The following is a 27,818-nucleotide window of genomic DNA, read 5'->3' on the forward strand; positions in this document are numbered from 1 at the left end:
AGTATAATTCAAAACCGATGTAATTATTTAAGAGTAAAGGTTATATTGGGCTTACTCGAATATAAACCCAAATTGTTTAGGATTGATGGCATCTACTGGTTGAATGTATTTCATGTTGCTTCATACCATGCATTCTTATTGCATTCTTATTGCATTACATTGCTTTTTTTAATAGCAGACAGTGGAACATTTTCATTGCTTCATTTTCATTTCCCAGGGCCAGAACCTGATATCAAAGCTGTCATTTTCCCACCTGATCCAGTCCGTCCAGGAGACTCTGTGACTCTCCGGTGTTCAGTCACTTACTATGGGGAAAAAACCTGTCCAGAAGACCGTGTGTACTGGTTTAAAGCCGGATCAAATGATTCTAACCCCAGTTTTATTTATGCTCATGGAAAGGGTGGTGATGAATGTCACAAGGGCCTGATGCCCCCTGTACAGAGTTGTTTCTACAGCTTCTCTAAGCACGTCAGCTCCTCTGATGCTGGAACTTATTACTGTGCTGTGGCCTCATGTGGGGAGATTTGGTTTGGAAATGGAACAAAACTGGACATTGAAGGTTACTATCATATCAAACAGGAATCTGCCTATTGTGTATTCTATTCAGTCAGGAAAAACAATCTAACAAACAAAATCAAATAATTGTACTCCTACTCATCTTTCACTTTTATTTATCTCCTTTCTCGGCAGATGCAGATTCACAGACGACCAGTTCCATTCTGTTCCTGTTGTCTGCTGCTTTGATTCCAAGTCTGATCGTTGTAGTTTTTCTCATTTATGCACTGAAGAACAAATGGTTTGATTGTTGCAACGGTAAGCAAACTCAAGCGTACCCTAATGTAGTAAAAAGGGTTTTGATTTACTAGACTTCTCTGGATTGATACCAACGCTTATTCCCTAAACACAGCTATGAAATTACATCAATTTTGCTGATTGTTTTTGTGATTTTATAATCCAGCCTGCTTTTCACGGCAAACACGGACGGCAACAACTAACAGTGATCAGCAAGGTCAGCAGGTAAGAAATGTGATGATAGAAATGACAGGAATGTCTTTTCATTGTCATTTAGATATGTATGCTGAAATTATTTATATTGGGGTTTTTGTTTTACGTTTCCATATTTTCTTATAGAGAGGTGAGGACTCTTTGGTTTATGCAGCACCAAGGTTTGCCAGGAGGAAGCCAGACAAAGGCCTGAGGAGAGATACAGTTGCAGCGGGGGAGGAGAGCGTCTACTCTGATGTGAAGGTTTTCCAATGAAATCAGTCATGATTTAACCAAAAATTATCCTGCAAGGTCCAAATGGGCTTTTTGTAAATCTAGAATCTAGTCTTTTAGAATGAATTTACCAGAAAAACTTTCTATCATTGGACTGACCAACCTGTCTGTCTGTCTGTCCTATCTCAGTGTAATACAATTTATTGTAATGGATCTTTACCGTTCTTGTTTTGATTGTAGAATGAAAGAGTTTTGCTAATAAAATGTGATTTATAGCTTCATCATCTACACATCTTGTTCACATAAATGCAGCACAGGGGCAAGTGTAGCATTGCAAAAGAAAAGGAGTCTGTCCGATAAAATATAACCGCATTGTTGATGGATTATATCGAATATGTTTTTATTTGTTATTGTGTACAGACACAGTAACAAAGGTGACTTGTTCTTACGCTGGTTGAATTAAGGCTTTGTGGTTTGGCCTTATGTTTGTAATATTCCTAAGATAAAAAGAGGTCTGTAGTCCAACAACTGGACCTGCATAGGAGCATTTATATTAAGTTTGTGCTTTCTGATTTTTTTTTTACAGCTTCTGTCCAAAAATACTATAATAATTATATTCTGAAATTATTACTGGGAGAGATGCTACATGCCCACAGCAGTTGTTGGCAAGACGTAAGACCGCATATTGCTGAGACGGGATGATGTCAGAATGAACTCTTGCATCAAGCAAACATAGGCGCCGATGCACAATCCTAGCGATCAAAGGGTGTCTTTTGTCCGGCTTAGACATTAATGTTACACGTATGTACAATGTTGTGATAATTGGGCTAAAATCGTAGGAGGAGAGAAAATGTATTTACACATAAATGGGTGAGGCCTATGTGAATGGATGCAGATAGACCCGAGGAAATTTGAGTCTATGAAATGAGATTCTAACTACCTTTTAAAGATTATCCAAGGAAAAGTAAATCTTAGACAACTGTTGCCAAAATATTCATTGGATAGCTCATTTGTGATTTCCTTCCGTGTTCAAACTATAAGCATTGGACCAACGGACTACTCAGTGAACATTTTCTCACTTTCTATCTATGAACCCAAGATATCAAGCAGGAATGAGTATCACGCTAAAGCTGTTAGCAGTATGAACTGAATTGTCATTTTTGTGTGTTTTGGCCATCTACACAAACGTGTAGACGATGTGTAGACATTATCTACACAAACGAGTCAGGTCTGCTTTCACATCCTGGTGGATGCAAGGCCAGGAGATGATGTTATCAGGTGGCGCCCAAATCTCTTTGGACCCTGAACCTCTTGGTCCTCCAGTTGGCGGGTCAGCAGTGATGGACAGTCACTGCCAATCTTCTAATCTTCCGTCTCAACTCCTCCCTCCCATTCCAGAGCCAACAAGATGCTCCTCTGCCTCCCCCAACCTACGAGCAGCTGTTTTCCCGATCCTTCCTGCTATTCCCAGACTGTAAGCATCTTCCATGCAGACTGTGTCAGGAAACCCCTTTGGCCAACCTCCACTGGAAGTAGCCATAGCTGCCATCCTCTGTCTCTGCACTGTTGGACCAGATCCTGGTACTTGGTGGCCTTCCTCTCTGGGGTGTCTTTCCATCTGTCTTCCCACAAGACCGTCAGTTCAATCAGGATGATCCTCTTCACCTGCTTAGACCAAATGATGACATCAGGCCTTAGAGATGTTTAGACGACCTGGGATAGTGTAGTATCCTTCCCAGGTCCACCCTCATCTCCCATGATTGTGCCAGTTGCAGGAGGCCTTTCTTGGTCTTGTTAGAGGAGGATGGTGGCTTCTCCCCTTACTTGATGAACTGTATGGATGGTGCGTATTTGTCTTCTGTCTCACCTTCTCCAAGTTGTCAGCAAGTGCTCTGAGGAACACGTCTTGGTATATCCAGCCCTGGCCAGATATTCCCCACCTGTGTAGGTTCATTGGTGTTTGGACAGTGCCAAACACTGACCAGAGAAGGAAGTAGATGTGGAAGTCTCCAAAGCATGGGCCGTGTGATCTTCCACATTGGAAACTCCCACTGAGTGCAGGCTTCTTGTGATTCAAGTTCCTTTGCCCTACCTCCTCCAGGTGTCGGAGTTCGGCTTGGATCATGTCTCTCTTTTGCCTTGGGTCTGCTTTCCCCTACTGCTTGAAGTGGGTGGTTGGAAGTGTCCCCATGCACGGGTTCCCTATAGTGTGCTTCCACCTCAGTATGTCTCTGCCTCTGCCACTGATGTGTCAGCTGGCCATTTGTGTACTGATCTTAAGGTGACACCTGTACCTCTGACCTTTTCATCACTGGAGTCTCCATACATTGTTGTGCTTCACCACCTTGAACTCTTCCACCACTGATGATGGGGGTAGCTGTAACTGTACAGACCTGATGTATAGGCCTACTGACATGAAGCTTGGTGAAATTCCAAGCCACCTGTGAAGATGTTTATTATACTCCCCTCTTGACTCTTTCCACAGATGTCAGAAGCACTTCTTACCAGACTTTGAACTTGCCTGGTAAACCTGAGCCCTCGATCTTTCTCGCCACTTGTCTACCTGTTCCACTGACTTGGATGTGTTGCATCACACCACCCAGACATTTTAGCTCACTCTAGATTAGAGTATCTGTTCTGCTCTACTGTAACAAATTACTTTTACTGATACTGACATATTTTAAACACTGAGCAAAGCAGTTTCAATCTCACAGCTCTTGCTCACTTTCTGGTCTGACTGTGTTCCTGTCTTATCTCTCTATGAGTATGTGTGTGTGTTTATTCACAATGAGTAATGTATATTTGTTTGGTGCTGCAGGGAGATAAATGTGCATCTCTGCAGTGTGTGTGTGTGTGTGGGGGGGGGGGGGGTTAACCCCTGCACCACCTGCTCTTTATGCTTCTAATGTGACTGAATATTAGCCACTCCCCTTTTAATGTTATAAGTACATTTTTTCTCTCAAAATCTTTTATTAGGATATTTTGTTGAAGTTTTTTTTGTGCAACTGTTGAACATTGCAACAATTTTTGTGTCGTCTCACAGCAGGGTGTGAAGCTGAAGTTGAAACTCAAGTTTGTTTGCCATGGAAACAAACAGCAAAGCCACATGCAGCAGCTACGCTTGTACATGTAAGCTGTGGTTGGCCATCTCTTTCACCTCTGGCCAACCACCAAGTGTGTTTACTCAGAATAGGTCCGTGTACATGCATCAACAGGATGTGGGGTGAAGTACAAGAGGGTGGGAGGGCTTCATTTAGTTTACTTTAGTTTTATCTTCATTAAATACGACACGTGGACATGAGATTCTGCTACATCTCAATCATAACATGTGATTCCACACCTAAGCATTGTCCGCTGTCACTAATGTAACCAGGTACAGAGGAGAGACAATAATGGTTCTATAGAAACAGTGAACCATCACACGATCGGACACGACAGTATGTCAGACTTATATAGGGTTTCACCCTGCATGAATACTTTTGTAAGGGAAAAATATAGATAAATGCAATGAAGTTGGGGTTTAACAAAGGTTACATTTCTCTGATAGTCTGTGTTTATTACAAAGGATCGGATACAAAGCTTTGCGTGGTTAAACAGGCCAGGTTGTATTTGATTCTTTCTGGAATTGATAAAGAAAGAATCCACTTCACTCTTAGTTCATGAAAATGTAGAGCTTAAAAGAGACCTGAAAGTGTGACACACTAGGTAGGTTTAATATGTTTATATGTATATATGAGATACAAAACCTTCATACAAATACCTTTGGGACCAAATCTGTGAAATGATCCTTTGTGAAATCGTGGTCTCATATTTTTCTTTTCACCATGAAGGTGCCCCAGAACATTTATTGAAGATTGATATCTGAAAACAGAGATATGTCTTGTATGGTTGTCTCATTTAAGCACTTAAACTAATGTTAGTTTGCTGTGTGAGAACAGTTTCCTTTTCAGTTACCAGAGAATAGCGGGTCTGTGTGATCAAAAGCAGTTAGATTGTGGTGGGTGGTGGGACTTATGTGGCCCAGAAAAGAGCACCAAATCCCGACTACTGCAATGCAAAAGCTCAGTGACAAACAGTAGATGAACTATGGGAGAGGTTGTCTCAGTGTCCTGCCCCTTATAATCACCTCTTATTGTTTATGAACAATACTACTTTTGTGTAATCCTACTTAGCTAGTCTAAAGGGTTAAAAAAAGGTCTGACCACTTCCTGAAAAGTAAAAAAGAGAACATGACAGGAAGAAGAGCCCAGTTTAGTTCACACCTTGTTGACAGGCAGCTGCAACAATGGTGTGTGTGTGTGTGTGCGTGTGCGTGTGCGTGCGCGTGTGTGTGTGTGTGTGTGTGTGTGTGCGCGCGCAGACGTGTCATAAACTCAGTTATCGCGTAGCATGTTTACTTGTCTAATAAATTTCATTATCTACCTGGGGAAAATCGTCATAATCCTGTAACAGCCTCATTTTGCCAGTTTATGAGGGACTCCAGGCTCCAACAGAGGACTGAAGTGAGATAACGATGTAAAATGCAGGATGAAAGCAATGTGAGGTAATACATGGTTCCTGAAATTTGACTTTGGTGTTATATAGTTTCACACCAGAAGATGGCAGTCACTTAAAGATGCTGATTTAACCTGTACCTTATTTTGATTCATTTATATGCATCTTATATGAGTCTAAGATTAATGGGGTTGCACTTATTTTCTGCTTACCTTCATGTCCAAGGATGCTCAATTGGACATGCAGAGAATCTAACGGGTGAAGTCCAAATGATGGAAACCAACTTATGTAAATGACAAAGTCTTGCTGCTCGTGTTGTTTCCTGGGTTTAGGTTGGAACATTTGGTTGTGATTGTTTCCACTGTGGCAGTGCTGTGCAAAACACAAACATGCCTGCAGGCCAATCAGATTAGTCTTGAGATTGTTCCCTCCCATTTGATATTAACACATCGAACATGAATCATCCGTCAGTGCAGTTTGAAGAGAATCAATCAGAGGATGCTGGTTATACTTTCTATCATTCTCATTCTCCGAACTGGGCGTAAGTATGGGAAAGATTTTGCTACAAATGTATTTCAATAACTGTAATTTTTTTAATGAATTTGGTTGAATGTTGCTCCTTAATCACAGCGTGTGTTTCATTTGTTTTACAGAATGCAAAGATGCTGCGAGCTTTGACACAAAAACTGTTCATGTTGGAGAACCTGTGACCTTAACTTGTATCCGGGATAAGTCTTGGAATCTAGCACGCTTATTCTGGATCAGACTTGCTTATGGAAAATATCCAGAAGTTTTAGGAAGAGCATATGCTTTTGATTCTGAATTTGTTGTTTACACACCGCACTTTACAACAAAACAAGAGCCTGGAAGCTTTGTTCTGCACATTAATGAAACAGAGATGAGTGATTCTGGAGTTTACTGCTGTTTAAAAACAAGCAACCTCGACATGACAGTTTTGAATGCAACAGTTCTAAAAATCGAAGGTAAACACAGAAATTATTATATTGTAAAAGTCAAGAACCTGCTCAGATGTTTACCTTTTTGTAATTTAAATTGTTACATGTTTCTGTTTCAATGTGATGTGAAACTCTAACATGTCTCCAGGAATTCCTTTTAGGTTATTATAAAACCTAATACCTATTAGTTTTTTTTTTGAGTTTTTCATGTTTTATTTGACCCAGGAGCAGATCCTGATATCAATGCTGGCATTCAGACGTGTCCATCTGACCAAGCTCGTCCGGGAGACTCAGTGACTCTCCAGTGTTCGGTCCTCATTGATTCTGAGGACAAACTCTGTCCAGGAGAGGACAGTGTGTTCTGGTTCAGAGCCAGATCAGATGGATCTCATCCCAGTTTCATTCATGCTCATGGTAACAGTGGTGATGCGTGTGAGAGACGTGTTGAGAGAGGCTCTCCACAGAGTTGTGTCTACAACATCTCTAAGCACGTCAGCTCCTCTGATTCTGGGACTTATTACTGTGCTGTGGCCTCATGTGGGGAGATTTGGTTTGGAAATGGAACAAAACTGAACACTGAAGGTAAATACATTCATAGTTCATATAACTATCTAAATCTCATCAAAATGTATTTTAATTATACTTGACTCATTGTGAATTTTCATTGTAGGAAGCAGCACACAGACATTTAAGGTCAATATATTTGTGCCACTGTTATCTGCTGCTTTGGCCGTTAGTTTGATTGTGATCGCTCTCCTCATTTACACCATAAAGAAAAAAACATGTCACTGCTGCAGAGGTAAGAGAGCTCACACACACACACACACACACACACACACACACACACACACACACACACACACACACACACTAGTGTTGATTATTACTGACTGCTTGTTTATCGTATATTCCAGCTGCAACAGTCTGTGCGGATCAGCAAAGTCAGCAGGTAAGAAATAAAATATATGGCCTATAAAAGTAGTAGTAGTTCACTTTTTGTAAATTAGTTTACTTTCAAAGGGACAATAATTGTTTGACGTTAACTTGAGATTTTGAGGTTTGTCATTTGATGTCCCAAGCTGGACATTTAAATTCTCATAAACATTAAAATTAAATGATGATTGTCAAAGACAACAATGTGCACACAATCAAATTTAAATAGAATGTTTGAAATACAAATTTATCGTATTATTACATGTTGATGGAAGATGGAAGGAACCATTTGACCTCCCAAACCCACTTTTTTAACTATTTTGTCCACAAAATAATTATTGAGGTCACTTACATGCTCTCATTAAACTCCATTCTTGCTTGACTGAAATAGCAACAGTAGACTCTGAGTTGACCTGCTAACTTTGGGTGGGGTTGCTGTGTGTAAGTTCTTCACTCTGGTAACACTTGTCTGTATTTCCTTAGAGAGATGAGGACCTGTTGGTTTATTCTGCACCAAACTTCACCAGGAGGAACTTTGGTGATGCAGGAGAAAGGCCTGTGAGAGCCGCTGAGGCAGAAAGCACCTACGCTAGAGTCAGAACTTAAGGTGGAGTCTGATTACTTCAGCACAGAAGATCAAATTTTATTGCAACATTGTTCTGCAAAATGACTAATAGTTCTGCCTTTGGTGATACCGTACCTTTGTAACTAACTTGTAGCTTTAGTGAAGCCTTCAATAAAAGAGTAATGATAAATGAAGTACATGCGAGAAACGTTTCCTGTCTGTGTAAAGAAATGTTTTCCACATTTCTCAAGCTTAAATTGTGCATTTTGGGTGATCAAAAATGCATATGAATAAACATGTTTCTAGTGTAGATTAGTTCCAAATACAATCTAAAGAGCCCAGCATCAATAACACAGATGGTGTAGTTAGATAGTGGCACCTGAACTGCCAGTACAGGAGAGCCCAGCCAAGTGTTTTACGTTAACGGGGAGGCAGTGGCTCAGTGGGTAGTGCTTCCGCTTGGGAACCGGAGGGTCGCTTGGGAACCGGAGGGTCGCCGGTTCGAGCCCCTGCCGAGGTGCCCCTGAGCAAGCACCGAACCCTCAATTGCTCCCCCCTCTGCGAAGGGTGGTAATGTAATGTAAGTAGCTTTGGATAAAAGCGTCTGCCAAAATGATCGTAATGTTAACTTTGCAGCTTAACATGACTTCTGCATGTAGTTACAGGGGGAGAGTTCAGACTGCATGGGAAACAGACAGCAATGAACGTAGGACATAATATTCATGTCCAAATCTAATATTTATATGGATAAACAAGCTTTATTTACATGGCATTTCATAGCTAATTTCACAAAATCTCCTGTAGTCAGTCAATAATGTCTAAACTTTCAGTCTCTCTATCTATCTATCTGTCTGTAAGTGTGAGCTTTCATGATACTTGCGTTTGTCTGGTTTCCTGTGTTATTTTGTTCTCCCCTCTGTTCTCATTTCTTTGCCCTTGATGATTGTTGCCCCCCCTCCCTTATTGGTTTCACCTGTGTCTCATTGGTTTCCCTTTGTTCATGTTCACCTCCTGTCACATGTCTTTGTCTAGCCATCAGTTGTCCAAGTGTGTTTAGACTCCATTTTGTGTTACCCTTTGCCAGTTTGTGTTGTTATCTTGTTCTGTTGTTCCAGTTATGGGCCCTGTTTCTTGTTTTCTCCTGGTGTGGATCCTGTTTTCTGCTGTCGTGTTCCTGGATTCCTCCTTTGTACCTTGAGCTACTTCATTAGTGCCTAGTAAGTGTTAATATGTCTGCTTTGTGTTTGTTGTGGATAACCCTTGCAAATGTGGCCTTAAACAGTTTATACATAACAATTGGGAGATTGAAGTTCTGAAAATGTTATAGGTCATTTTTTGGTTGAATATGGAGCTTAGTTTGGAATTTCATGTTGCAAAAGTATATTCATGCAGAAGTTGGTGCTTGTATCACAATTAGATTTTTTCAAATATCTGCTTTCACCTCCAATGATTGACTGGTGTTGATTCTTCAGTCAGAATCTGATTTGGGTGAGTGATGTTAATGGATGATTCTTATGTTGAATGTCAAACTGCCATTGAAACTCCACTGACGTCCATGTCTGAGTTCAGATGCAACATGGGGCAGCCTGGCTCTGGATGGTAGATCAGTTGTCTGGTTCAGTTCCAGTCTGTCATTGTTCCTTAACAAGACATTGAACCTCTCACTGCTCCTGATGTGCTGGTTGGTGCAGTGCGTAGTATGTCCCTGCCATCAGTGTATGAGTGGGTGAACATGGTCATTGTTAGTCTTTCTAAGTGTTATTGGTCTTTTTGTTTTTCTTTTCCTGCATCCTTTGAACTTCTTGAAATAAAAATTGATGAGATAAATATACATTTAATCTCCCTTATCTGATGAGATTGTGATTGCTGTCATCTCTGAATGTCTGAACTAGTCAAACATCTTGTTAATTATGATTAAAGCTGCTGGTCTGTTAGAGCTTGTTCCTGCCAAAAGATGGCAGCAGTGTGTAAGGAGTTGGTTAAGGTAGAATACACACGTCAAAGCTGAGAGGCCTAAAAGTAGTAACCACAGTTCACACAGGGGCTTAACTTAAACATGCCATCTTGATGTTATATTAAGTTAAATCCTATTATTCGGAGCTTGTTGGGATGTTGTCTTACGACCATTTTGCAGACGCTTTTATCCAAAGCGACTTACATTACATTACCACCCTTAGCAGAGGGGGGGGCAATTGAGGGTTTGGTGCCTTGCTCAGGGGCACCTCGGCAGGGACTCGAACCGGCAACCCTCCGGTTCCCAAGCGGAGGCTCTACTCACTGAGCTACTGCCTCCCAACTACTTTCTTGACTTGTGATAATCAACACATTCAAGTATGAAAAGGTTATATGAATATTGTCTCCTTCCACCTGCAAATTGTTCTGGACCAAATAGTGCAACAATTGAAGCGGCGACATTGAACACAGTGAAAGCATCAGCACACAAAAGCACACAAAATGATGGTGAAAGCACTGTCACATGTGTATATTAAAAACCCTGAGCTGATATTAAGCATTGCCACTACAGCCTGTATGTTTAATACACTGAAGAAAGCAGCCAATCAGATTGAAGTTAAGTTGCTCCCTCCCTTCTGATTGTTCCCTCCCCTTTGATATAGTCTCATTTACATTAATCGTCTTGCAGCACATTCTAATTTACCCACTGTGTGCTGTGAATAAACCAGAAAATGCTGATTGTATTGTGCATAGCGCTTGTTCTCTCAATTGGCCGTAAGTACAGTATATGTAGAACGTTCATGTTCAAGCTTGCTATGTCTTAGGCATTGTTTTCCCTTGTACAGTTAAACAGGTGGTGATGTACAGTTTATAAAATCTTTCTTACTTACTACTCTGCATTTAATTTGTTTTTCAGGATCAGACAGTCAAAGCTTTGTGACAAAAACTGTTGGTGCTGGAGACGATGTGACTCTAACATGTACACGCAACTCTGCACTGTCAGGAGTGTTAATGTGGATGAAGCTTGTGACTGGAAACCTGCCTGAAATCTTAGCAATCACTACCACATTTGATTACGGCTTACCCAAAGTACTTGGCCCTGACTTTACAGTAGAGCAAAAACCTGAATCCTTTACTCTTCATATGAAAAATATAAGGACAACTGATGCTGCTTTTTACTACTGTAAAGAAGTCGCTGGACTCAACATAACAATTTTGAATGCAACTCTTCTGAGAGTCAAAGGTAAACAGATTGATGATGATGATGAAGCTTAATTTTTAATCTCTGTTTAGGCTGGGCATGAACTTTCTGAGTGAGCAAATTCATCACATAACATGCATGATCACACTGAATGATGGCTGCCTCAATTTGTGTGTTTGTAATATCTTTCAAAACTGATGTAATTATTAAGAAATAAAGGTTACGTTGTGCTTTCTCAAATATAAACCCAAATTATTTTTGAACAGGATTGGATTTTGGACACAGGTTGGATGTATTTCATGTTGCTTCATACTATGCGTTCTTAATGCAGTACAATTTCATTTTCATTGCAGACAGTAGGAACATTTTCATTGCTTGTTTTTTGCTTCCCAGGGCCAGGACGTGATATCAAGGCTGTCATTTTCCCACCTGATCCAGTCCGTCCAGGAGACTCTGTGACCCTCCAGTGTTCAGTCACTTACTATGAGGAAAAAACCTGTCCAGAAGACCGCATGTACTGGTTTAAAGTCGGATCAGATGAATCTAAACCCAGTTTGATTTACGCTCATAGAAACAGTGGTGATGAATGTCAGAAGCCCCTCATGCCCCCTGTACAGAGTTGTTTCTACAACACCTCAAAGAACGTCAGCTCCTCTGATGCTGGGACTTATTACTGTGCTGTGGCCTCATGTGGGGAGATTTGGTTTGGAAATGGAACAAAACTGGACATTGAAGGTGACTGCCGTTTTAGGTGTAATTCTGCACAAAGAGAAAATGTAATATTTATTTCCACTGTCTGTTCCTCTCATTTCAGCAAACAGCTTATGGTCAGTTGCAGCTTCATGGAAGTTAGTTTTCTCTGCTTATTCGGGCATAAGTGTGATTGTCATAGCTGCCCTCATTCACGCCATCAAGACAAAAGCATGCGACTGCTGCAAAGGTGTTTCTCTACTCACTGTTGCCCTTTTGCCAGTGGATTCACTGGATTCTCATTGAATCGGTCAACATAACTATTAATTTAATCTTTATTCCCTGCTGTTAACATTTTTTTCATTTGTATTTCATAATCCAGAGCTGCAAACAAATGCTGCAGCAGCCAGAGGTGATCAATGGAGTCTGCGGGTAGGTAAAGTTATAATGGATAGAAATTGTAGTAATTACTTCTACTACTACTACTGCATGACATGTATGTGCTGTATTTCCATAGAGAGACGTGAGGGATTATTCTGCTGTCGTCTTTGCCGTGAAGAAAACTGCAAGCAGAGATGTAAAAGCAGCAGAGCGAGATCAGATCTACGCTGCAGTCAGAGCTTTTGGACTGGATTAGCAGGTCAAACAGCGGATTACTCAGCAGCAAATACTGCACAATGTAAATGTTTTCTCAATTCTACAATTATTTTGTTCTATGTGTATATCAGTTATCATATGTGCATAATTTGGGATGCTGTATCCATAAAAATGAAGGACAGCAGGTCAAATTATTGAGCCACATGCAGATACTGTGATACAGATACAGAGTGTGACAATGCCATCATATCATAATAATTAACTTGGTGTTATCTGATAAATCAAGAAATTACAAACTTTAAGTTAAATCGCACAACATCGCTAAATTTTACTTGATTTACACAGCTAGCAACATGACACAGCTAGAGATAAGGTAGAGTTAGCCTAGAACCTGCAACATCACATAACCCATTACATCATGAAGACAATATGTTTAAAAAATAGAATATACCATTTTGATTACTCAATGCATGTTAGTTTTTACTAGTACTAGTTCATGTATATTGTACATTTTGGGTAAATGTATCATTATTTCTTCTATCTGTCTAAGATGCAAGATTTTAAATTTCTTGAAATGTTTTGTAGCACGTTTGCCACCATATATCAATAAAGGTTGAATGACTGACAGCTTTGAATGACTTGTTGAATGCATGACTGACATCAGACATGACTTTTTGCCATAGAAATTATTGTCATTAAGAAAATGATTCAAACACATTCTGTTTCACTGTATTTTATTCAAGCGTAATCAGAAAAGGAAACACACAAAGCTGAGCCTTGGGGTCAGAGACTCTGCTCAGGTACACAAAGGGCCAGTGTGGGGTTTGGTCTGTTCTCACATCAGAGTACACACTTTCAATTAGATTTACATTCCAGTGTGTTATGATCCTCTGTTTTTGTGTTGTGTGTATTTCCTGTTTTATTTTGTGGTTGTCCTGTTGTGTATTTGACTTCCTGCCCTTCTTTTCCTGTCTGGCATTACCTGATTGCTTCCTCCTGTTTAATTGTCCTCACCTGTTCCCCGTTGTCATCAACCCTGTGTGTATATCGTTTGCATCGTTCCCTCACCTCTTGACGGTTCTTACTGGTTGTGTCCTGGTGCTTTACTTTATTGCTCTCATTAGTCAAGTGCAATGATCCTGGTACTTGGTGGCCTTCCTCTCTGAGGCCTCTTTCCATCCGTCTTCCCTCAAGACCCTCAGTTCAGTCAGGATGATCCTCTTAACCTGCTTAGACCAAATGATGACAAACGCGCCAGGTGTGCTCTCACATCCTGACACATGCAAAACAGAGGAGACATAACTATAGGATGTGAGAGGCTGGTGTGCACAGCAGCTCCTGTGTCTGATGTAGCTACCTTGCTACATTCAAGTGATACATGGCTGAAAGCTCTGACTGAAGGAGCACTCCAAGGCCCATTGCTGAGGGTAAGACCAGGGAAGGCCTAACACCCAGAAAGAGGCCAGCACTGGGGCTGCTAACCCTGAAGCCACAAAATGTCTTCTCACTTATTAGATAAGTCTTGATACTAGGTACATTCAGTCACTTGCCTATGACTGAAGCTTTGGGCCAGGAGAAGATGTTATCAGTGGCGCCCAAATCTCTTTCAACACTGAACCTCTTGGTCCTCCAGTTGGTGGGTCAGCAGTGATGGACAATCTTCTAATGGCTTCCGTCTCAAATCCTCCCTCCCGTTCCAGAGCCAACAAGATGCTCCTCTTCCTTCCCCAACCTACGAGTAGCTATCTTCCCGATCCTTCCTGCTATTCCCAGACTGTAAGCATCTTCCATGCTGACTGTGCCAGGAAACCCCTTTGGCCAACCTCCACTGGAAGAAGCCATGCCTGCCATCCTCTGTCTCTGCACTGTTGGACCAGATCCTGGTACTTGTTGGCCTTCCTCTCTGAGGCCCTTCCATCTGTCTTCCCACAAGACCGTGAGTTCAATCAGGATGATCCTCTTCACCTGCTTAGACCAAATGATGACATCAGGCCTTAGAGATGTTTAGACGACCTGGGATAGTGTAGTATCCTTCCCAGGTCCACCCTCATCCCCCATGATTGTGCCAGTTGCAGGAGGCCTTTCTTGGTCTTGTTGGAGGAGGATGGTGGCTTCTCCCCTTACTTGATGAACTGCATGGATGTGTCCGTCCTTTGTCTCACCTTCTCCAAGATGTCAGCCAGTACTCTGAGGAACTTGTCTTGGTATATCTAGCCCTGGCTAAGTGCATAACTCTTTCCCCACCTGGGGAGCTTCATTGGTGTTTGGACAGTGCCAAACACTGACGAGAGAAGGAAATAGATGTGAAAGCCTCCAAAGCATGGGCCATGTGATCTTCCACATTGGCAACTCTCACTGAGTGCAGGCTCCATGTGATTCAAGTTCCTTCGCCCTGCCTCCTCCAGGTGTCGAAGATGTCTCTCCTTTGCCTTGGGTGTCACAGTTCAGTCATCCAGCTCTCAGTGTTTTTCCTTTGATCCTGCCTCCGCCCCACTCAGCCTGCCAGCCACACCCACCTCGCCAGTCTTCTCTACTCACATGTGCACACACCTGCATCTCATCACATGCAATCAGCCCAGCACATATATTCACCAGCTCCGACTCCAATTCTGACTGCAGCGTAGATCTGATCTCGCTCTGCTGCTTTTACATCTCTGCTTGCAGTTTTCTTCACGGCAAAGATGACTGCAGAGTAATCCCTCATGTCTCTCTATGGAAATACAGCAGATACATGTCATGCAGTAGAAGTAGTAAAAGTCATAGCAACAACTTTATTGATCTATTCCCTACCCGCTGACTCCATTGATCACCTCGGGCTGCTGCAGTATTTGTTTGCAGCTCTGGGTTATGAAATAAGACTGGAAAAAAAACAGTTGTGAATAATGATTCAATAGTTATGTTGACTGTAACAGTGAATCCACTGGCAAAAAGGCAACAGTGAGTAGAGAAATACCTTTGCAGCAGTCACATGCTTTTGTCTTGATGGCGTGAATGAGGGCAGCTATGACAATCACACTTATGAAGTGGAAATTAATAATTGTTTACTTTGTGCAGAATGTCGTCCTCATTAAGAATGGAGTTACCTTCTGCTTCCACTCTGGTCCCATCACCAAACAGGATCTCTCCACATGTGGCCACAGCACAGTAGTAAGTCCCAGCATCAGAGGAGCTCCGTATATGTTTAGGCAGAGTGTAGACACAGCTCCTTTGAGAAGAAGGACTCTCCACACAGTCAGCACTACTGTTCCAGTGAGTGTAAACAAGGCCCGGCTGGGATTTTCCAGATCTGAACCAGGACACTCTGCGTTTATCTGGACACTCAGTTCTGTTCTCTTGGTTCCTGAAGAGAAGTGAACACTGGAGAGACACTGGGTCGCCCAGCTGGACAGACTTGGTCTCTGGGTCTTGTTTGATGTAGACAGACTTTTGCTTTTGATCGTAATCTGAGTGAAAAAGCAAAAGCATTCTATTGTGAACTTCAATATCAATATCTTAGCATGGTGGTAGAAGTTAGTGATTATTGATGGAACCACAAATTGATAATATACTTTACCATTCACAGTCAGAAATGTCCCGCTAACAAAACTCTGGTCATACACAGTTCCAGTTTGGCAGAGGTATGCTGCTTTATCTTCTTTACGCACATTTGTGATGGCAAGAATATACTGAGAATCCCCCCTTGTGATTGTAAAACGAGAGTCTTGAAATTTTGCATATTAGTATGCCGTGAGCCCCTTCCGCAACAGTTTGGAGCAAATAACCCACAGACTGTAATGCAACTCTGAGCAAGAATTTCTTCGCTTCTCATTAGCAAAGTCATCATAACCATGTTCCATTTACAGTGTCAAGGAGTAGAATCCCAAGCACAAAGAGTGAAGACATGAAGATAAAAACATAAAAATCTATATAATTAGGGGTCCAAGTTCAAGAACCCTGTTGTTTTTGCTCAGATTTCTATCATGATTGTTTTTTCTTCCACCAAAATTGCCAAAAAACGAATTGACCCAAACAACATGTAGATGTTACATTTGGAGGGAAGGGAGATTTTAATCTGTTTAATGCATTACTGTTTTGTTGTTGGGCCCCGAAATTTCAATTTTATTATTATTTTACTTTCTGAGTACTGTATATATGTTCTTGTTCAATACATTATTTAAACTGAATGCATTCTGTTGGATGTCCATTGCCATGCCTAGCCTTAACTTAATTATCTGGTCCTGATTTCCAAACAAAATGCTGTAGTCCCTAATTCCAGTACACGGCTGCAGGAGCTTGGACAGACATTGGGCCCTGACATGTTAAACACTGAGCACACTATCTTCAGTCTCATTAGAACTTAGCTGCTCATCATTGTGAGTTATTTCTACTCACCCCAGCACTCCCCCCCACTTCTCCCATGATAGAACTGTGTATGTGTGCGTGTGCGTGTGTGCGTGTGCGTGTGCGTGTGTGTGTGTGTGTGTGTGGTTTCACAATAAGTAATGTACATTTCTGTGGTGCTGCAGGGAAGCAAACCTGGGTTCTGCACCACCTGCTCTTTATGCTCCTAATGACTGAGTATTGGACAGATCCAAAGCCACTCACCTTCTTATGTTATATGTACATTCATTCACGCAAATGATATAATGGAAATGTTTTTTTTTTAGGTTGTCTGAGTGTCAGTTCTGGTGTCGTTTCACAGCACTGTACAAAGTTGAAGTTGATTTGCCATGGAAACAAATAGCAAAGCCACATGCAGCAGCTACGCTTGTGTGGTTGGCCATCTCTTTCACCTCTGGCCGACCACCGAGTGTGTTTACTCAGAATAGATCTGTGTATAGGCATCAACAGGATGTGTGGTGAAATACAACAGGGTGGGGAGGCTTCAGCAGGATTCATTGGGTTTACCCGCTTGCTTTAGTTTCAGCTTTGTTGAATATGACACATGGAGATGAAAGAGCTAAGCATTGTCCAGTCCAGTTGCTAAAGATTAACTTTTCCTTGGATACCATGACCTGAATGACTGAGAACCCTCACAGACATTGACACTTACATTTGGATAAACATCTTTTAAATGAGTACGTCTGGCACCAAATCTACGTAATTAACATTTGTGAAATAGTGAACCACTGCAAAAAAAATGTTTTCTTTTCTTCAACAAATCTATTGAGAATGAAAATTCCATTAAGGTCAAAAAGTCAGACCACTGCCTGACATTAAAACAAAAAATGTACTTTAGTAGAACATGACAGGAAGAAGAGCCCAGTTCAGTTCACACCTTTTTCACAGACAGCCGCAACGATGCTCAACGTTCCATATGATGTTTGTCAGGGTGCCTGTTGCTGTGTGTGTGTGTGTGTATTTTTGTGTATGTCTACATTTGTGCGGGTGTGTGTATTTTTGTGTACGTCTACATTTGTGTGTGTGTGTGTGTGTGTGTGTGTGTGTGTGTGTGTGTGTGTGTCTTAAAACCAGTGCTGTAATTGTTAATGTTATCTAACACTGTACAGATATTGAACAACTATAAAATCTTCAATCTTGTGTAATCCTGTAACAGCATCATATTGCCAGTTTATGATGAGACCCCATGGGATGGGTTCATGAAACTTTGTCTTCTGTGTCAGATAGTTTTACACCAGAAGAGGGCAGTCATATTTTAAAAAAAGTAGCTGATGTAACAAATTTACAGACATCAAAGATGAAAAAGATCAGAGATCAGTGAGAAATCATCTATGAAATACAACATTGCCAATATTTTACATTGGGGGAGCCATACATTCATAATTGATCTAATTTAATTCTCAGGTTTATGTGGTTGCACTTAATTTCTAATTGCCATCATGTTTAAGGACTCTAGTCTAGACATGCAGAGAATCCAAATTAAGACAGCAATGAGACAAGAATCTTCAACAGCTTGGAGGAAATTTTCAGACCTTCAGCAGAAAGGGGTTATGTGAAAAAAACACCTAGAAAACATTGCTTAAGTGTGTTTCATTCTCAAGTCAAGTGTCAATGATAGAAACTAAATCATGCACACATCAATTCAACATCTTATCATTTGCTGCTTGTGTTGTTTCTTTAGTTTAGGTTGGAACCTTTGGTTGCTATTGTTTCCACTGTGGCAGTGCTGTGCAAAACACAAACATGCCAGCAGGCCAATCAGATTAGTCTTGAGATTGTTCCCTCCCATTTGATATTAACATATCAAACATGAATCATCTGTCAGTGCAGTTTGAAGAGAATCAATCAGAGGATGCTGGTTATACTTTCTATCATTCTCATTCTCCGAACTGGGCGTAAGTATGGGAAAAGATTTTCTTTTTTACTATATTTTTACTATATTTTTTCAATTACTGTAATTTTCTGACAGTGATTAGGTTGAATGTTGCTCCTTAATCACAGCGTGTGTTTCATTTGTTTTACAGAATGTAAAGATGCGCCAAGCTTTGACACAAAAACTGTTCGAGTTGGAGAACCTGTGACCTTAACTTGTATCAGGGATAAGTCTTGGTTTGGAGCACACTTATTTTGGATCAGACTTGCTTTTGGAAAATTTCCAGAAGTTTTAGGAGGAACACATTACTTTGATTATAATGTTTCTGATACAACACCTCACTTTACAGCAAAACAAGAGCCTGGAAGCTTTGTTCTGCATATTAATAAAACAAAGATGAGTGATTCTGGAGTTTACTGCTGTTTAAAAGCAGACAGCATCAACATGACAGTCTTGAATGCAACATGTCTAAATATCAAAGGTAAACACACAATTCAGAATTCAAACAGATCTTATGGAATTACTTTAGATTTTATACACAAATTGTCTGTTCTTTTGTTTGACCCAGGAGCAGATCCTGACATCAATGCTGTCATTCAGACGTTTCCATCTGACCAAGCCCATCCAGGAGACTCAGTGACTCTCCAGTGTTCGGTCCTCATTGATTCTGAGGACAAACTCTGTCCAGGAGAGGACAGTGTGTTCTGGTTCAGAGCCAGATCAGATGGATCTCATCCCAGTTTCATTCATGCTCATGGTAACAGTGGTGATGAGTGTGAGAGACGTGTTGAGAGAGGCTCTCCACAGAGTTGTGTCTACAACATCTCTAAGCACGTCAGCTCCTCTGATGCTGGGACTTATTACTGTGCTGTGGCCTCATGTGGGGAGATTTGGTTTGGAAATGGAACAAAACTGAACCCTGAAGGTAAATACATTTTTGGATTCAATTCTGCACAAAGTGAAAATTAAATATTCATATCCACTGTCTGTTCCTCTTGTTTCAGCAAACAGCTTATGGTCAGTTGCAGATTCATGGAAGGACAATGTGATTCTGTTAGTTTTCTCTGCTTATTGGGCCATAAGTGTGATTGTCATAGCTGCCCTCATTCACGCCATCAAGACAAAAGCATGTGACTGCTGCAAAGGTATTTCTCTACTCACTGTTGCCTTCTTGCCAGTTGATTCACTGGATGCTCAGTGAATCAGTCAACATAACTATTAAATGAAAAAGGCCTCTCTATTCACTGCTGTCAACATTTTTTCATTCTTATTTCATAATCCAGAGCTGCAAACAAATGCTGCAGGAGCCAGAGGTGATCAATGGAGTCAGCGGGTATGGGGATTAATAATAGATCAATAATATTGTAACAATGACTTCTACTACTACTGCATGACATGTATGTGCTGTATTTCCATAGAGAGACGTGAGGGATTATTCTGCAGTCGTCTTTGCCGTGAAGAAAACTGCAAGCAGAGATGTAAAAGCAGCAGAGCGAGATCAGATCTACGCTGCAGTCAGAGCTTTTGGACTGGATTAGCAGGTCAAACAGTGGATTACTCAGCAGCAAATACTGCACTATGTTAATGCTTTCTCAATTCTACAATTATTTTGTTCTATGTGTATATCAGTTATCATATGTGCATAATTTAGGTTGCTATATCCATAAAAATGAAGGACAGCAGGTCAAATTATTGAGCCACATGCAGATACTGTGATACAGATACAGAGTGTGACAATGCCATCATATCATAATAATTAACTTGGTGTTATCTGATAAATCAAGAAATTACAAACTTTAAGTTAAATCGCACAACATCGCTAAATTTTACTTGATTTACACAGCTAGCAACATGACACAGCTAGAGATAAGGTAGAGCTAGCCTAGAACCTGCAACATCACATAACCCATTACATCATGAAGACAATATGTTTAAAAAATAGAATATACCATTTTGATTACTCAATGCATGTTAGTTATTACTAGTACTAGTTCATGTATATTGTACATTTTGGGTAAATGTATCATAATTTCTTCTATCTGTCTAAGATGCAAGATTTTAAATTTCTTCAAATGTTTTGTAGCACGTTTGCCACCATATATCAATAAAGGTTGAATGACTGACAGCTTTGAATGACTTGTTGAATGCATGACTGACATCAGACATGACTTTTTGCCATAGAAATTATTGTCATTAAGAAAATGATTCAAACACATTCTGTTTCACTGTATTTTATTAAAGCTTAATCAGAAAAGGAAACACACAAAGCTGATACAGGTACACAAAGGGCCAGTGAGGGGTTTGGTCTGTTCTCATTTCAGAGTACACACTTTCAATTTAGATTTACATTCCAGCGTGTTATGATCCTCTGTTTTTGTGTTGTGTGTATTTCCTGTTTTATTTTGTGGTTGTCCTGTTGTGTATTTGACTTCCTGCCCTTCTTTTCCTGTCTGGCATTACGTGATTGCTTCCTCCTGTTTAATTGTCCTCACCTGTTCCCCGTTGTCATCAACCCTGTGTGTATCTCGTCTGCATCTTTCCCTCACCTCTTGACGGTTCTTACTGGTTGTTTCCTGGTGCTTTACTTTATTGCTCTCATCAGTCAAGTGCAAAGATCCTGGTACTTGGTGGCCTTCCTCTCTGAGGCCTCTTTCCATCCGTCTTCCCTCAAGACCCTCAGTTCAGTCAGGATGATCCTCTTAACCTGCTTAGACCAAATGATGACGTCAGTCCTTGGAGATGTTTAGACGACCTGGGGAAAGTGTAGTATCCCTCCCAGGTCCACCCTCATCTCCCATGATTGTGCCAGTTCCACGAGGCCTTTCTTGGTCTTGTTCTAGGATAATGGTGGCTTCTCCCCTTCCCTGATGAACTGTATGGATGGAGCAGGTCAGTCTGTCTTCTGTCTCACCTGCTCCAAGATGTCAGCCAGTGCTCGGTGTCTCATCTACTCATGTGTGTGTATGCTTATTCAAAATGAGTAATATTTATTTGTTTGACACTGTAGGGAGGCAAACATGGGTCTCTGCAGTGGGGGGTGAATGTTTTACCCCAACACCACCTGCTCTTTATGTCCTAATGTGAAACTGTCACTCTTGTGTGGCGTCACAGCAGGGTGTGTAGTTGAGGTCGAAACTAAAGTTGATTTGCCATGGAAACAAATAGCAAAGCCACACGCAGCAGCTACGCTTGTACATGTATGCTGTGGTTGGCCATCTCTTTCACCTATTGCCAACCACCAAGTGTGTTTACTCAAAATAGATCTGTGTTTCAGTATGAACAGGATGTTTGAAGTACAAGAGGGTGGAGAGGCTTCAGCAGGATTCATAGTTTCCCTGCCTCTCTTTGGTTTTAGCTTGGTTGAATATGACACATTGACATGAAAAAGCTAAACATTGTCCCTGTCCCTAATGTAATGAGGCACAAGAGGAGAGACAATTATGAGTCTATCAGTAACAGTGAATCATCCATCGTCTCAGGTACGGCAGTATGGGAGACTTTTAGAGGTCAGCTTGATCAAAAGCAGCAAGATTGTTGTTGGTGGTGGGACTTCTGTTGCCCAAAGCAGAGCGCCATAACCTTGACTGCTTCAATGCAAATGTGCAGTGACAAACAGATGAACTTTGCTCCTAATAATTAATTCTTAATCTTTATGAATATTACTACTGTAATCCTACTGATCTTGTCTAAATGTTTTTTTTTAAAGAAGTCAGAACACTTCCTGACATTAAAACTGAGAACATGACAGGAAGAAGAGGCCAGTTCACTTCACACCTTTTTGACAGACAGCCGCAACAATGATTAACGTGTGTGTGTGTGTGTGTGTGTGTGTGTGTGTGTGTGTGTGTGTGTGTGTGTGTGTGTGTGTGTGTGTGTGTGTGTGTGTGTGTGTGTGTGTGTGTGTGTGTGTGTGTGTGTGTGTGTGTGTGTGTGTGTGTGTGTGTGCGTGTGTGTGTGTGTCAGAAAAAATACATGTTAAAGATGTTACTAGTTCATGTATAATGTACATTTCAGGTAAATGTATTTCATTATCTCTTCTATCTGTCTGCTACTAAGATGCAAGATTTTAATTTTCTTCAAATGTTTTGCAGCACATTTGCCACCATATATCAATAAAGGTTGAATGACTGACAGCTTTGAATGACTTGTTGAATGCATGACTGACATCAGACATGACTTTTTGCCATAGAAATTATTGTCATTAAAAAAATGATTCAAACACATTCTGTTTCACTGTATTTATTAAAGTGTAAGCAAAGTTTGTTTTCTCTGCTTATTCGGCCATAAGTGTGATTGTCATAGCTGCCCTCATTCACGCCATCAAGACAAAAGCATGAAAGCAAAGTGAGTGAATAAAAAGGTTCCTGAAGCTTTGACTTTAAGTTTTCCACCAGAAGATAGCAGTCATCATGTGAAGATCAGAGCTTGATGTAACACATTTTACACATATCTAAGATGAAGTGACTGAACATGAACATGAGAGGTGGAGGTTAAGTGGATTAAAAGCAAAAACCTGATGCAACAAAATACAGAATATGATTTACATACAAATCTTTCAAATACATTGCAATTATATTCCACTGAGAGATCTATACATTTTATATGAATATAATACAAGTCTCACATTTATGTGGTTGCACTTAATGTCTAATTACCTTCATTTGTAATCCAACAAGAATCCAACAGGTGGAACCCAAAATGGCGAATAGTCGACAAACCACAGCAAACTCACATTAAGTATTTTGATGGGATCACTGCTCGTGTCAATGATAGAAACCAACCTTATGAAAACCATAAATGACAAAGCCTTGCTGCTGATGTTGTTTCCTGGGTTTAGGTTGGAACATTTGGTTGCGATTGTTTCCACTGTGGCAGTGCTGTGCAAAACACAAACATGCCAGCAGGCCAATCAGATTAGTTTTGAGATTGTTCCCTCCCATTTGATATTAACACATCAAACATGAATCGTCAGTGCAGTTTGAAGAGAATCAATCAGAGGATGCTGATTATACTTTCTATCATTCTCATTCTCAGAACTGGGCGTAAGTATGGGAAAAGGTTTTACTACAAATGTATTTCAATTACTGTAATTTTGAATGAATTTGAGTGAATGTTGCTCCTTAATCACAGCGTGTGTTTCATTTGTTTTACAGAATGCAAAGATGCTCCGAGCTTTGATACAAAAACTGTTCGAGTTGGAGAACCTGTGACCTTAACTTGTATCCGGGATAAGTCTTGGCATCTAGCAAGCTTATTCTGGATCAGACTTGCTTATGGAAAATTTCCTGAAGTTTTAGGAGGAGCATATGCTTTTGATTCTAAAATTGTTCATTCAACACTTCGCTTTACAGCAAAACAAGAGCCTGGAAGCTTTGTTCTGCATATTAATAAAACAGAGATGAGCGATTCTGGACTTTACTGCTGTTTAAAAACAGAATACCTCGACATGACAGTTTTGAATGCAACATTCCTAAAAATCGAAGGTGAACACAAAAATTACAATTCTTGTAAAAGGCAAGAACCGCTTTCGTTAAAATGTAAACCTGCTCAGATATAGATCTTTTTGTAATTTAAATCGTAACATGTTTCTGTTTTAATGTTATGTGAGACTCTAACATGTCTCCAGGAATTCCTTAAGAATTCTATTGAAGTGAGTTTCTCTTGTATTGTTTGACCCAGGAGCAGATCCTTATATCACTGTCGACATTCAGACGTTTCCATCTGACCAAGCCCGTCCAGGAGACTCAGTGACTCTCCAGTGTTCGGTCCTCATTGATTCTGAGGACAAACACTGTCCAGGAGAGGACAGTGTGTTCTGGTTCAGAGCCAGATCAGATGGATCTCATCCCAGTTTCATTCATGCTCATGGTAACAGTAGCGATGAGTGTGAGAGACGTGTTGAGAGAGGCTCTCCACAGAGGTGTGTCTACAGCTTCTCTAAGCACGTCAGCTCCTCTGATGCTGGGACTTATTACTGTGCTGTGGCCTCATGTGGGGAGATTTGGTTTGGAAATGGAACAAAACTGAACACTGAAGGTAAATACATTGTTCTGTTAATTGGAAAAATGGAGATATATGTGCATACTGAGTCATATAAAATTCACTGAGGTTTATATAACTATCTAAATATCATCAAAAGGCAAACTTATATTATCATTATACTTTACTCATTGTGAATTTTCATTGTAGGAAGCAGCACGCAGGCATTTGAGGTCAATATGATGGTGCCACTGTTATCTGCTGCTTTGGCCATTAGTTTGATTGTGATCGCTCTCCTCATTTACAACATGAAGAAAAAAACACGTCACTGCTGCAAAGGTAAGAGAGTTCACACACACACACACACACACACACACACACACACACACACACACACACACACACACACACTCTAACAGTATTTTGTAGGAACTAAATTGGTTTAATGTATTCAGTAAATCAAGCAATGAACCTTGAACACTTGTAGTATTATTACTGACTGCTTGTTCATTTTATATTCCAGCTGCAACATTCGGTGCTGATCAGCAAAGTCAGCAGGTGAGAAATAAAATATATTCATTTAAAAGTAGTAATAGTTTATTTCAAAGGGACAATAATTGTTTGACATTAACTTGAGATTTTGGGGTTTGTCATTTGATGTCCTGAGCTGGACATTAAAATCCTAATAAACGTTAAAATATTGTCAAATACTATGATTGTCAATGACTAAAATAGGCACACACTAAAATTTAAAGAGAATCTCTCAAATACAAATTTTGTCATGTTATTACATGTTGATGGAAGATGGAAGGAACCATTTAACCCCTCAGACCCAGTTATTAAATATTTCTTTCACAAAACAATTATTGAGGTCACTTACATGCTTTCATTAAACTCCATTCTTGCGTGACTGAAGTAGCAACAGTAGACTCTGAGTTGACAGTTGACCTGCTAACTTTGGGTGGGGTTTCTGTGTGTAAGTTCTTCACTCTGATAACACTTGTCTGTATTTCCTCAGAGAGATGAGGACCTGTTGGTTTATTCTGCACCAAACTTCACCAGGAGGAACTTTGGTGATGCAGGAGAAAGGCCTGTGAGAGCCGCTGAGGCAGAAAGCACCTACGCTAGAGTCAGAACTTAAGGTGGAGTCTCATTACTTCAGCACAGAAGATCAAATTTTCCTGTGACATTGTTCTGCAAAATGACCCAATTTAATAGTTCGGCCTTTGCTGATACCTTACCTTTGTAACTAACTAATAGCTTGAGTGAAGTCTTCAATAAAAGAGATATGATGAAATGAAGCAGATGCGAGAAACGTTTCCTGTCTGTGTAAAGAAATGCTTTCCACATTTCTAAAGCTTAAATTGTGAATTTTGGGTGATCAAAAATGGATATGAATAGATGTGTTCATGGTGAAGATTACATTTCCAAATACAATCTAAAGAGCCCAGCATCAATAACACAGATGGTGTAGTTAGATAGTGGCACCTGAACTGACAGGGTGAGCCAGTACAGGAGAGCCAGGCCAAGTGTTTTACATTAACTTTGCAGCTTAACATGACTTCTGCATGTAGTTACAGAGGGAGAGTTCAGACTGCATGGGAAACAAACAGCAATGAACGTAGGACATAATGTTCATGTCCAATTCTAATGGATATGTATATTTATATGGATAAACAAGCTTTATTTACATGGCATTTCATAGCTAATTTCACAAAATCTCCTGTAGTCAGTCAATGGTGTCTAAACTTTCAGTCTCTCTATCTATCTATCTATCTGTAAGTGTGAGCTTTCATGATACTTGCATTTGTCTGGTTTCCTGTGTTATTTTGTTCTCCCCTCTGTTCTCATTTCTTTGCCCTTGATGATTGTTGCCCCCCACCCCTTATTGGTTTCACATGTGTCTCATTGGTTTCCCTTTGTTCATGTTCACCTCCTGTCACATGTCTTTGTCTACCCATCAGTTGTCTCATCTGCCTCACACTTCTGATTCCCTTATTGTTTTCCAAGTGTGTTTAGACTCCATTTTGTGTTACCCTTTGCCAGTTTGTCTTGTTATCTTGTTCTGTTGTTCCAGTCGTGGTCCCTGTTTCTTGTTTTCTCCTATTGTGGATCCTGTTTTCTGCTGTCAGTTGCCCAGATTCCTTGTTTGTGTCTTGAGCTACTTCATTAGTGTCTAGTAAGTGATTGCCTGGTGTTGATTCTTCAGTCAGGATCTAATTTGGGTGAGTGATGTTAATGGATCATACTTGTGTTGAATGTTAAACTTAAACTGCCATTGAAACGACACTGACGTCCATGTCTGAGTTCAGATGCAACATGGGGCAGCCTGGCTCTGGATGGTGAATCAGTTGTCTGGTTCAGTTCCAGTCTGTCATTGTTCCTTAACGAGACATTGAACCTCTCACTGCTCCTGATGTGCTGGTTGGTGCCGTGTGTAGTATGTCCCTGCCATCAGTGTATGAGTGGGTGAACATGGTTATTGTTGGTTTTTCTAAGTGTTATTGGTCTTTTAGTTTTTCTTTTCCTGAATCCTTTGAACTTCTTGAAATAAACATTGATGAGATAAATATCAGATAAGGGAGATTAAATGTATATTTATCTCATCAATGTTTATTTCAAGAAGTTCAAAGGAGAGAGGACAGTAATAACAATCTCATCAGATAAGGGAGATTAAATGTATGAGATTGTAATTACTGTCCTCTCTGAATGTCTGAACAAGTAACGCATGTTGTTAATTATGATTAAAGCTGCTGGTCTGTTGAAGCTTGTTCCTGCCAAAAGATGGCAGCAGTGTGTAAGGAGGTGGTGAAGGTAGAATACACAGGTCAAAGCTGAGAGGCTTAAAGTAGTAACCACAGTTCACAAGGCAGGTTCATAAGGCACACATGGCTTAACTTAAACATGCCTTGTTGAAGTTGTATAAAGTTAAATCCTATTATTCTGAGCGTGTTAGGATGTTGTCTTGACTTGTGTTAA

The 27,818-nt window shown here is 40.5% G+C and overlaps 2 protein-coding genes across 2 annotated transcripts in view; one reads left to right on the top strand and one right to left on the bottom strand.

The window, feature by feature from the left end:
* Window positions 1-13,731: 13,731 nt before the first annotated feature.
* The window catches only part of LOC142999642 (uncharacterized), a 141,591-nt gene continuing 127,504 nt past the window's right edge, over window positions 13,732-27,818 (bottom strand). Inside the window, exons 5-8 of the mRNA XM_076149263.1 lie at window positions 15,378-15,465; window positions 14,852-14,888; window positions 14,344-14,572; window positions 13,732-13,880 (exon numbers count right to left, since the gene is read on the bottom strand). Of these exons, the coding sequence (XP_076005378.1) occupies window positions 13,732-13,880; window positions 14,344-14,572; window positions 14,852-14,888; window positions 15,378-15,465 (503 nt within the window). The remainder of the gene's footprint in view (window positions 13,881-14,343; window positions 14,573-14,851; window positions 14,889-15,377; window positions 15,466-27,818) is intronic.
* On the top strand, window positions 19,095-21,607 carry LOC142999618 (uncharacterized; the record flags this gene model as incomplete). The annotated part of the gene is made up of 4 exons (XM_076149241.1): window positions 19,095-19,341; window positions 19,429-19,785; window positions 19,865-19,877; window positions 21,463-21,607. Coding segments are annotated over 4 exons (762 nt in total), but the record flags the coding sequence as incomplete, so codon positions are not given.

This window comes from Genypterus blacodes, unplaced genomic scaffold (genome assembly GCF_046128005.1).
Source record: "Genypterus blacodes isolate CSIRO-AG114 ecotype Tasmania unplaced genomic scaffold, CSIRO-AGI_Gbla_v1 ptg000044l_1, whole genome shotgun sequence".
Lineage (NCBI taxonomy): Eukaryota > Metazoa > Chordata > Actinopteri > Ophidiiformes > Ophidiidae > Genypterus > Genypterus blacodes.